The 11,382-nt window shown below is 55.3% G+C and overlaps 2 protein-coding genes across 2 annotated transcripts in view; both read left to right on the top strand.

Annotated features, from left to right (window-relative positions):
* Positions 1-6,623, top strand: part of PTSG_13004 (camk/mapkapk/mnk protein kinase) — a gene marked incomplete at both ends in the record, with an annotated part of 10,092 nt that extends 3,469 nt beyond the window's left edge. Inside the window, 15 exons of the mRNA XM_004988419.1 lie at positions 1,053-1,077; positions 1,364-2,310; positions 2,617-2,674; positions 2,948-3,031; positions 3,320-3,456; positions 3,667-3,879; positions 4,079-4,160; positions 4,398-4,453; positions 4,673-4,753; positions 4,933-5,056; positions 5,275-5,345; positions 5,487-5,603; positions 5,894-5,988; positions 6,189-6,301; positions 6,448-6,623. Of these exons, the coding sequence (XP_004988476.1) occupies positions 1,053-1,077; positions 1,364-2,310; positions 2,617-2,674; positions 2,948-3,031; positions 3,320-3,456; positions 3,667-3,879; positions 4,079-4,160; positions 4,398-4,453; positions 4,673-4,753; positions 4,933-5,056; positions 5,275-5,345; positions 5,487-5,603; positions 5,894-5,988; positions 6,189-6,301; positions 6,448-6,623 (2,379 nt within the window). The remainder of the gene's footprint in view (positions 1-1,052; positions 1,078-1,363; positions 2,311-2,616; positions 2,675-2,947; positions 3,032-3,319; positions 3,457-3,666; positions 3,880-4,078; positions 4,161-4,397; positions 4,454-4,672; positions 4,754-4,932; positions 5,057-5,274; positions 5,346-5,486; positions 5,604-5,893; positions 5,989-6,188; positions 6,302-6,447) is intronic.
* A 417-nt stretch (positions 6,624-7,040) lies between these two features.
* The window catches only part of PTSG_10140 (uncharacterized protein), a gene marked incomplete at its 5' end in the record, with an annotated part of 5,904 nt that continues 1,562 nt past the window's right edge, over positions 7,041-11,382 (top strand). Inside the window, 11 exons of the mRNA XM_004988420.1 lie at positions 7,041-7,211; positions 7,515-7,736; positions 8,078-8,179; positions 8,452-8,564; positions 9,026-9,108; positions 9,277-9,456; positions 9,627-9,712; positions 9,881-9,937; positions 10,158-10,253; positions 10,506-11,030; positions 11,161-11,241. Coding sequence (XP_004988477.1) covers positions 7,041-7,211; positions 7,515-7,736; positions 8,078-8,179; positions 8,452-8,564; positions 9,026-9,108; positions 9,277-9,456; positions 9,627-9,712; positions 9,881-9,937; positions 10,158-10,253; positions 10,506-11,030; positions 11,161-11,241 — 1,716 coding nt within the window. The remainder of the gene's footprint in view (positions 7,212-7,514; positions 7,737-8,077; positions 8,180-8,451; positions 8,565-9,025; positions 9,109-9,276; positions 9,457-9,626; positions 9,713-9,880; positions 9,938-10,157; positions 10,254-10,505; positions 11,031-11,160; positions 11,242-11,382) is intronic.

Consider the following 11,382-nt stretch of genomic DNA (forward strand, 5'->3'; position numbering starts at 1 on the left):
CTTCACGACTGCAAGCAACGCGGCGAACACACCATCTGGCTTTGCTTTGTCTTCCCTGGGTTATTTGAATTTCCCCTTGTCATTTGCTTGCTTGTTTGCTTGCTTGTTTGCTGGGTGCTGGTGATGGTTGCTTGGTGCTGGTGGTAGTTTGTTGGCACTGATTTTGCACTGTCATGGCGTCGTTTGACATGTGCAATGTGCAGTGCGACGCGTGAGATGTGTGGTGTTACATTACTTCTACTCCGACCTGTTGTGTGTTTGCCTGGCTGGCATGCTTGCTTCGTGCGCCCCTGCTCCTTGACCTTCATCGTCGTCGTTTGTTTGTTTGTTTGTTGTTGTTTGTTGCTGTTGTTGTCACTGTTTGGATGGCCATGATGGAAGGACAAGAGTCAGGGTCTACGTTCTTAAACATTCACTCGTCAGCTCTCATGCTCGTCCTGTGCTGCTGCTGTTGCTGATGCTGTGATCACACACACACACATGCATACACACACACACACACACACACACACACACACACACACACACACACACACACACACACACACACACACACACACACACACACACACACACACACACACACACACACACACACACCAAAGCAAACAAACAAAAACACCAAACGTTTGTGTAGCTACTGTTTATGGTGTTTTGAACCGTGTTTGCCTCATTTCGCTTTGCGCTTTCTCCTGTTTTGGTTGGTTGTGGTTGTTGTCCTTCATGTGATCTTGGTTGGTTGGTTCCCCCTCTTCTTTGGGTTGTTGTTATCTCTGCCGTCGCTCCCTTGTTCATCAGCACCTCGCCGTCGCTGAGGGGGTGGTGAGCCTTTGTTATTGACAAGATAAGCAACAAATCACATCAAGCACAAAGCACAACACCACGCCGTAGACCTCCCTCCAGTTCAATTCAAACAACTATCATATCCAAGCAGTTAATTGAGTCCTGCCAGGTCTGGTTTCGCTGTTTTGGTTTCTCTATTCCCAGCCTCTCTGCTCCTGTTCTCTTGGTTGGTTGAACACCCACTGCATCCCCCGATCAAATGCCACCAGTTCGACCCCATGACCGACGTTCAAGGTGAGGAGAACACTTGGGGTTTGTTTCCGCACACACACACATGCATGCATCATTGCACAGATCCAAATCGCGCATACACCCGCTTGCAACACAGTTCAAGTCTCTCTCCCTCTCTTCTTCCCTCTCTTCTGTTGTGAAAAGCTCTGTTCTCGACACTATTCTCGTCCCCATGTCGGCTTTACTCAGCTTTTGCTGCACTCGACACACACACCCTCATTCACCCACATCCACCCCGCATCCCCAAACAAACCACGCATCGACACACATCCACACCCACCTGTGTCAGAACTTCGTGTTGTGGCGACGGAGCCGCCGCTTGAAGGGGCACAAGCGTCGTCGTATTGCCTGAAGAAGATGGACGGTCGAATCGGTGCTGTTGAGCACTACGGACCAAGCGACGACGAGGAACACCAACAGCCGGCCACCAGAAATGCAAGTGACCGCGATGCAGCCCTCAAGCAAGGCAGTCGCCCCCAGTTCTTGACACCATCCCCGGAGCTGCTCGGCGACGGTGATATTGATGACGATGGTGATGAGTGTGGTGGTGACGATGGTGATGGTGACGACATTGACGATGCTGATTATCGTGATGAGGATTGGGGAAACTGCGTAGAGGAGGAGCCGCGGCAAGCTCAAAATGAAGGGGAAGAGGATTACCATGACAAAGCAGCTGTTGTTGCAGGGGAGGGTAAGGAGGATGGTGACGCGAATGAAAACAGGCAAGACCAGCAAGGGGAACCGGAATATGCACAAGAGCAACAGCAGCGGGACAGAGGGCAACGTACACAAGGCCAGGATCGAGCCAGTGAACAGAGGGCAGACAGCCGACAACAAGGGGAGGATGGGCCTGTGACGAGGCAGGTTGAGTTGGTGGTGGTACCTGTGAGAGGCCGGCGAACACACGCTTCTGGATTCAACACTGGTGCCCACGGCAGCAAGGATGCTGCTCGCAGCGGTGGTGGTGGTGATGACGGCAGCGGCACTGAAGACAGTCAAGAGCTGACAGACGCACAGAGCTCGCAGGCGCCGTACGAGGGTGATGTCGACAGCTACGACGCAAGCAACTCGCTGGACGGCGAGCAAGAAGTCAGCACGGGATTGCCTGCAGGCACACGCGACTTGCGCATGCGGCGGCCATCGCTGCTGGTGGAGGTGCCATCAACGGATGACCTTGTCATGGAGGGGACAGCGCTTGTACCAACAACACCGACTGAGCCCTCCACACCGCGACACGTGCGTGTTTTGGTTGCGAGATTTGGGCGGTGGCGGCGGGATTGAGTGGAAGGGTGGATGGAGTGGAAGAGATGGTGTGCAGGGTACTTGTTTGCTTGTGGATGTGCCTGCGCCTGTGCCTGTGCGTGTGTGGGTGTGGGTGGGTGGGTGTGGGTGTGATTTGTTTTCCTGTTCCTTGGCTCACTTTTGCCTCGGTACTTTACTATCACCGTGTGCATTTTCATGTGTGTGCATGGACGTGTGTGTGCATGGACGTGTGTGTATGGACGTGTGTGTATGGACGTGTGTGTGCATGTGCTGCTGCAGTTGCACGACACGAGCGAGCCGTCGAGTGGCATCACCACTCCCTGGACCGACGAGCCCGGTGCGACTGCCATGCCGCCCTGGCGTGCATGTCTCCATGTGTCTCCATGTGTGTGTGTGTGTGTGTGTGTGTGTGTGTGTGTGTGTGTGTGTGTGTGTGTGTACACGTGCCCCTATGACCTGCCATCCCTCCCCCAACCTGCCAATGTTCTCACAATGCGTGTGCACGTGTGTGTGTGTGTGTGTGTGTGTGTGTGTGTGTGTGTGTGTGTGTGTGTGTGTGTGTGTGTGTGTGTGTGTGTGTGTGTATGTGTGTGTGTGTGTGTTCGTGCAGACGACGGGTCTGGGCCGCCTCGCCGCCGCCGTCGTCGTCGTCGTGCTGTTCAACACGGGGACGCGCCAGCACCCCGCTTCACACGTGCGTCTGATATGTACCGCCATCATGATGATTGCGGTGGTCGTGGTGAGCCGGTAGTGATGAGGTCGCAGCTGTTGGCGTGATTGCCGTCAGGTGTGGCCGCCGACTGCTCTGTGTGCTACTAACATACATTCACGTTTTCACAACACATGTCTCACCACACACACACACATTCACACACACACACACACACACACGCTTACACACACATTCACACACACACACACACACACACACACACGCTTACACACACATTCACACACACATGTGCGCGCGGTGCGACGGCAGAGGAGTACATGCTGAATGGCGAGATGCTGGGGCGCGGGGCGTTTGCTGTTGTTCGCGGGTGTCTCAGCAAACGCACATACAAACGCGCCGCCGTCAAGATCATCGCAAAGCGCTCGCGGTCACGCACATCCGACGCGGTGCGCTGGTGCTGATGTGTCTGGCTGGCTGTCTGGCTGTCTGGCTGGCTGGCTGTTTGTCTGTCTGGCTGTCTGTCTGGCTGTCTTTGTGTCTCTGGCTGGCTGTCTGTCTGTGTGTATCTGTGGTTCCTCGACATCACTCCATCCGCTTCCCCCCTTCTTCCTCCTCCTCCTCACCACCACCACCACCACCACCATGGTTGCGAGCAGGCGAGCATGACGGGGTCCACGGTGCCGAAACCGCTGCTGCCGTCGACGGGCCAGCGGCCGACCCGCGACCAGATCATGAGCGAGCGAGATACACTGCTGCGATGCAAAGGGCAGCCCAACATTGTGCAGCTGCTTGACTTCTACGAGGACCGCGTGGCCTTCTTCTTCGTCTTTGAGCGGCTGGAAGGGGGCGACCTTCTCCAGCACATCCGCGTACGTCTTCGTGGTGTTGTTTGTTTGTGTGTGTGTGTGTGTGTGTGTGTGTGTGTGTGTGTGTGTGTGTGTGTGTGTGTGTGTGTGTACGTGTGTGTGCTCCACTGTACCTCGGTCTCCCCCCCCCCCTCCGCTCACTCTCACTCACTCACTCACTCACCTCCGCTCACTCTCTCTCACTCACCACCACCACCACCAGCGTCGGAGCGCGTTCCTGGAGCGGGAGGCGTGTCTCGTTGCTCGGGACATCGCCACTGGACTCAGCTTCCTCCACTCTCAAGGTGACACTCACACACACACACTCACACACACACGTACTCATGATGGCTACGTATACATGCATGTTCATGTGCGTTGTCTGTCTTGGCCTGTCTGCCTGCCCATCTTTGTCTCCTCCTTGCTGCCTGCACAAATGTCCCAACGCTGCTCACCTTTGCTTCTCTTCAACCCAAAAACCACGACCACGCAATGCCCACCACCACAACCACCACCCTCCCCCTCCATTTGCAACCCCACAGGCATTGTTCATCGTGATGTGAAGCCGCAAAACATCCTGTGCCGCTCGAAATCGCAGGTCAGTCCACACGTGTGCGTATGTGTGTTTGTGTGTGTTTGTGTGTGTTTGTGTGCGTGTGTGTGCTGTGTGTGCATTCGCCTTGCTACGTTGTGTAACGTGCAGCCCTCACCCCACCATTACCTCGACCACCGCCATCATCATCATCATCATCATCATCATCATCATCATCATCATCATCATCATCATCATCATCACCGTTGTAATCACTGTTGACAGGTGATACCAGCGAAGTTGTGCGACTTCAACCTGTCGTACAACAGCCATTACAGCGGCTCCCACGACCACTTTCTCATCCCGGTAAGCACTGCAATGACAGCACTTGATGCTGCACCCCTTGCTGCTGCTGCTGCTGCTGCTGCTGCTGCTGCTGCTGCTGCTGCTGCGTCTCTCGTGCACATGGTCATCCACAACAAGCACCCACGTAACTCACGACCACCACTGTCACTACCATCACCATCGCACACGGCCGTGTTCAGGCGGGCACGTTGGAGTACATGTCACCCGAGATGGTGGAGGCGCTGGATGCGCGGACCGCAGCGCCGAACAGCCCGGCGACGGACGTGTGGGGTCTTGGCGTCATCGTCTTTGTCATCCTCTCAGGTGTGCACGCACGCACACACTCGTACATGCGTGCACACCCACGACTTCACACACACCACATACACATCACACACATGTACATATGTGCGATCACTGCCATCATGCCTGGGTGGATGGTTCAAAGTGTATTGAACATCAAGGCCCCCCCCCACCTCCACCGTCGTCACCTCCTTTTCTCACACCACCACCAATGCCACCACCAATGCCACCACGATCAGGGCTGCACCCGTTTGTTGGGACACATCGCATTGCAAGTTTTGTGCAGGGAAATCTTCGCGACATGCGAGCGGTAATGGAATGCGATGGCCAATGTGATTGTCGATTGCATCAGTTTCGTGCCTTCACATACACGCACTCACACATCTTACTCATACATGCACACAACACACTCATACACGGACTCTCTCCCTTCTTTTCTTGTTCCTTGCAGGATGAGGTGATGGATGACATTATGGACATCACGTACAGCACTGACGACGACGAGTGGGCGATTGTGAGCCCGGAGGCGAAGGAATTCGTGGCTTCCATCCTCGTCTATGAAGAGGAGGTGCACACACACATACATGCTTGCACAAGCACGCACACTCTTTCGCAATTGCGTGCACACATACACACACAATCGCACACGCGCGCCTTGCCGAGTGCCTGGTTCTCGGTGCTCGATGATTGATGAGTGATGATTGATGCTTGCACCCACCGCGCCATTGTATCTCCTCCTCTCGTTCGTCGTGATCCCGTGCTTTGTTCTCTTCTCACGCACAAAATGTCTCCACACATCGCCACGATGATCTGCTTTGCATCATCACATCACAACTGCTCGCCATCCCGCCGTGCCAGCGCCCAACCATTGACGATGTGCTGGAACACCCGTGGATGACCGATGGGCAGGCGAACAAGACGCTCCTCGCAACACCACGCGTCCTCAGAGAGAGGTGCTTCATGATGGCTTGTGTGTTGCCTGCAAGCACACACACACATACTTGTGCTGTCGTATGCGTGCACACACACACACACACACACACACACACACACACACACACACACACACACACACACACACAAACACACACAAACACACACATACATACCGTCCCCGCCTACCAACCGCTTCAATTCACCATCCATCCACCAGGGCGATCCAGAACGGGCTGCAGGAGTTCAGCCGGCGCCTGGCGGCAGAGAAGCAGCGCAAGCTGTCGTACGTGTGTGAACCCCAACGCCAGCGCAGACCCTCAGACATCACATGTAAGCAAGCAAGCTGTGCACGTGCCTGAACGTGTTTGTGTTTGTGTTTGTGCTTCTTGTATCCTACTTCATATCTGCGCCCAGCTCACGTGCCCTGTTGTACCACCTCTCCCTCTCTCCCATCACCCCCGGCCCCCACCTTCCAGCGGTAGTGTCGCCAGTTGGTCCTGAGAATGGCAATCACAACGACGACGACGATGGCGATGGCGATGGCGATGGTGATGTGTTTGTGGACGATGGTGATGACCCTCGTGCGCTGTCTCGCCCGCCGTCATCAAACAACAGCTCAAGCCGCGCCACGCGCCCACAGACTCTCTCATAGCACCAAGTGTGCGCGCGCACGTGTGCAGGTGTGCATGATGCTGTTGCTGTTCACTGCGCCTGTTACGAGGAAGGGGGTTATATTTGCATGTGCTTGTGTGCACTGCTGGTATTTTGATGTGCAGGTCAACATCTGCAACCACTCTTCTGCAATACATGTCAGAGACTGTTGTGGCGGAAGGCTTGAGAGTGTTGTGACGGAAGGCTTGAGAGAGGAGAGACAACACACATGCACACATGCACACACACATACACACATCTGGTGGATCGTCGCTTTCAAACTGCGCACAGAGGAAAGCGTGTGCGAAACGTGGATCGAAACCCAAACAAAATCCCAACAACAAAAGAGCAAGGACCACGTCAACACTGGACACTGCGTAGGCGAGGACAGGAACCACCAGCACCATCAGCAGCAGCCATGGCTGACGTGAGCGACCCAGCGATTGAGGAGACCATCTTCGATGTGCGCAGTGATGCGACCGACACGGACTGGTGTGCCATTGGCTACAAGGGCAAGGGCGTGCTTGGCGTCGCCGGCAGCGGTTCCGGCGGACACGCTGCGCTCATGGACTTTCTCCAAGACGACAAGGTGCAGTCTTCTCGTTCGCTGGAGGCTGTTGTATGTGGTTTCCATTTCTGCTCATGTGCTGCGTGTGTGTGTTTGTGTGTGTGTGTGTTTGTGTGTGTGTGTGTGTGTGTGTGTGTGTGTGCGTGCGTGTCTGTGTGTGTGTGTGCGTATGTGTGCGTGTGTGTGCATGTGTGTTGGCTCGTTTGCGGCCGCAAGTGCTTGCTTGCTTGCCTCTCGGCTGGCTGACTGTCGCATACCTGCCATGGCCCTCACGTGAGTGTTGTCTGACGTCCACCGCACTTCTGATCCGTCGTCTGTGAGCAGGCGTACTTCTGCCTGCTGCGGCTGCTGGACGGCGACCAAGAGTCCAAGCGCGTCAAGTTTGTTGCCCTGACGTATGTTGGGGAAGGTGTGGGTGGCATGAGCCGTGCACGCGTCGGTGTGCACACGGGCTCCATTCGTCCTCTTCTCGGGCAATGCAACGTCGATCTCACCGCTGACAACAAGCGTGAGTGCACCGAGTCCATCATCCGCAAGAAGCTCAAGGTGTGTGTCTGTGTGTGTGTGCGTGTGTGTGATTGTGTGTGCGTGTGTGTGTGTGTGCGTGTGTGTGTGTGCGTGCGTGCGTGCGTGTGATTGTGTGTGCGTGTGTGTGTGATTGTGTGTGCGTGTGTGTGTGTGCGTGTGTGTGTGTGTGTGTGCGTGTGTGCATGTGCGTGCGTGTGTATGGGCTTGCTTCACTTCTCCTTTCTGTGTGTGCGTGTGTGCATGCATTCGTCACCCCACTTCTGCGTGTTAATATTTGTGGCGAAGCCTCCTCGAACGACCAACGCTGCTTGCTTCTTGCTGATTGTTCGCAACCACCACTTGCTGCACACGTGCGCCAGATTGCTGGCGGTGCCGACTATGACACTGGCTCCAACGCCAAGGGCTACAAGTCCGAGGCAAAAAGTCTCCGAGCCAAGGCGCTTGCCACCTACCAGCAAAAGGTTGTGTGTGTGCGTGTATGTGTTTGTGCTTGTACGTGTGTTTGAGCATGTAAGTGTAATTGATCATGTAAGTGTTTTTTTGTGCATATGCTTGCGCTGCATGTTGTGGGGATGTGCCTGTGTATGTGTGTGTGTGTGTGTGTGTGTGTGTGTGTGTGTGTGTGTGTGTGTGCGTGTGCGTGCGTTGCAGAGGGACCCATAACTTGAGATTGAACGAGCCATTCCGTTTTGCTTTTCCCCTCTCACACCAAGTGTCTCTGTGCATGCTGCAGGAGAAAGAAGGCACGGTGTCTGGCATTGTGTACACGAAGAGCGCACTGCCCTCAACCACGCCCGTCGACCTCAGCGGTCGCAAGATGGTCGCCCCGCCAACCGAAGCCAAGAAGTCCGTGGCTATGCTTGTCTGTGTGCGTGTGTCTGTCTGTGTGTATATATGTGTGTGTGCGCGCATGTGTGAGTGTCTGTGTGTGTGTGTGTGTGTGTCTGTGTCTGTGTCTGTGTGTCTGCGTCTGTGTGTTTGTCTGTCTGCCTATGCATTTGTGCGTGTCACTCGTTTGGTTGTCTCCTTGCTTCTGCGTCTGCGTGTCTCGTTCATGTACATGTGCGCTTGCGTGCGCGCGTTGAATTGCCAGTCCGGCCGCGGCCATCCTTATTCCCGTTTGTCTATCCCTCCCGACTCCTTCCTCGTTGCAGCGTCCTCTCTGTTCCTTCCTACTCTCCCTCCCCATCCGCCTGTGTTGCTGCTCACATGCCCGCACAACCACCATCTCCATCCACCCATCCACCTACCACCACCACCACCACCACCATCATCATCATCACCACCACCACCCTCCCCCCATGCAGGAACATCCGTGACACGATTGTGGACACGAGCAAGTTCCGTGGTCGCGTCGCCACGTATTCAGGCTCGACGGCAGCACAGCGCGGTGCGCAATGGTGATGGGATTTTGTTTTTGGTTTTGCAGGCATGCAGCTCACCCTGCTTGAACTGTGTTTTTGGCGCTCTGTTTGTTGGTGTCCATCTCTCACGTAACAACTCATCACATGATCGATCCATCGCTTCGCTTGATACACACACACACACACACGAACAGCCAAGGCAAAGCCTGCTGCTGCAGCCAAGCCCAAGCCTGCGGCAAAGCCCAAACCTGCACCTGCTGAGAAGCCCAAGCCAGCCGCCAAGCCAAAGACGGCTGAAAAGCCTGCTGAGAAGCCAGCACCTGCTGAGAAGCCGCCCGTGCTCGCACGCAAACCGTCCGTCAACCGCAAGCCTTGTACGCCATCGCCTGTGCGTGTGTTGTGTGTGTGTTGTGTGTGTATGTGTTTGGGAGGAGTTCAGTACGTGCTGCCTTCTTGTTCTTGCTGACATGTTTGTCCGTGTGTATGTGTATCTGTCTTCTCTTTGCGTGTGTCTGTGTGTGTGTGTTGTTTTTTTTTTGGACAGCGGTTGGCGCCAAACCGAAGCTCGCAGCCAAGCCCAAGCCCGCTGTGAACGGTCACACGAACCAGGACACTCAGGACAAGTCCAAGGTGTGCTGCTGTATGTGTGTGTGCGTGCGTGTGTGCGTGCCCCCGCGCGCGGTTGTTGTTCGTTTACTACTGCGCTCTTGCTTGAAAAACACTCACCCTTGCTGGCACATGCCCACGCACACATACATCCCATGGCCCTTGCACCTTTGCAATACTCCATGGTCTCAGTTCGTCGCCGAGAAGACCGCCCCAGCCACTGGCGAGGGTGGCCGACGCAGCACATGGGTACACGCACGCACGCACGCACGCACTACAGCATGCATTGCTACAGGCGTCCTCGATATGGACCCGCTGTGTTGTGTGACCATCACGCACGCCGATACACACACACACACACTGACACAATTACGCACACACATCACAAACATGACACATACTTACTCACACACTGATTTACTCACGCTGACACACACCATCCCCGGTATCATACGTCATGTGTGAGCAGAGCATGTCGAGCGGGCCGATCATTGAGGACGCGGACGAGCGCGCCCGTCTCCGCGCGGAGGCGAGGAAGGCCAAGCGCGAGGCAGCCGCAGCCAGGGTGAGCACACATTGCGTGTGCACCTGTGTTTATGTGTGGTGCTACTGTTGACAGCAACTCTTGGCTGCACCCGCGTACAGCTGTTGGAAGCAACTGTGAGCAACTCTTCTCTCACGGTCCTCTGCTGCTTTCATGCATGTTGTCATCAAACACACACACACAACACACACACACAACACACACACACAACACAACACACACACCACACAACACACACACACACAACACATGCTGTCCCTGTGCCTGCTGCAGGCGCGGGAGGAGGCGCGTGCGGTGCGGATGGCAGCGATGGGATCACCGGCAACGCGGCGGTCGCGCAAGGCGGCGGCGGCGCAGCCCGTGGTGGTGGACGATGATGGAGACGAGGGCGACAAGGGGGCGGTCGTGGTCGATGCGAAGAAGAAGGAAGAGGAGGAGGAGGAGGAACAGCGCAAGCAGGAGGAGGAGGAAGAACGGGAGAGGAAGGAGGAAGAAGAGGCTGCTGCGAAGAAACAAGCCGAAGAGGAAGAACGGGAGAGGAAGGAGGAGGAGGCAAGGAAGCAAGCTGAGGAGGAAGAGGCAGCCAAGAAGCAAGCTGAGGAGGAAGAGGCTGCCAAGAAGCAAGCTGAGCAAGAGGAAGAGAGGAAGAAGAAGGAAGAGGAGGAGGAGGCTGCCAAGAAGCGAGCTGAGCAAGAGGAAGAAGAGAAAGCACGCAAAGAACAAGAGAAGAAGAAGTCATCGGGCAAGGCATCTCTCTTTGAGGATGATGAGGAGGACTTTGACGAAGACGAGCTCTTTGTAAGCATGCGAAACAGTTGGTTCTCGGTTGGCGTTGGCTCGTGTCATATTGCATCGTCACGTGCTCGCGTATCCACCCCATCGTGCTCACACACTACACACACACACACACGCACCATGTTTTTCTCAGGGAAAGAAGGCGGCCGAGCAGCCAAAGAAGACGACATCGTCCCTCTTTGCTGACGACGACGACGACGAGGACGAGGCAGAGGTACACACACACACACACACACACACACACACACACACACACACACACACACACACACACACACACACACACACACACACACACACACACACACACACACACACACACACACACACACACACACACACACACACACACACA

This window comes from Salpingoeca rosetta (assembly GCF_000188695.1).
Source record: "Salpingoeca rosetta unplaced genomic scaffold supercont1.35, whole genome shotgun sequence".
NCBI classification, from domain to species: domain Eukaryota; class Choanoflagellata; order Craspedida; family Salpingoecidae; genus Salpingoeca; species Salpingoeca rosetta.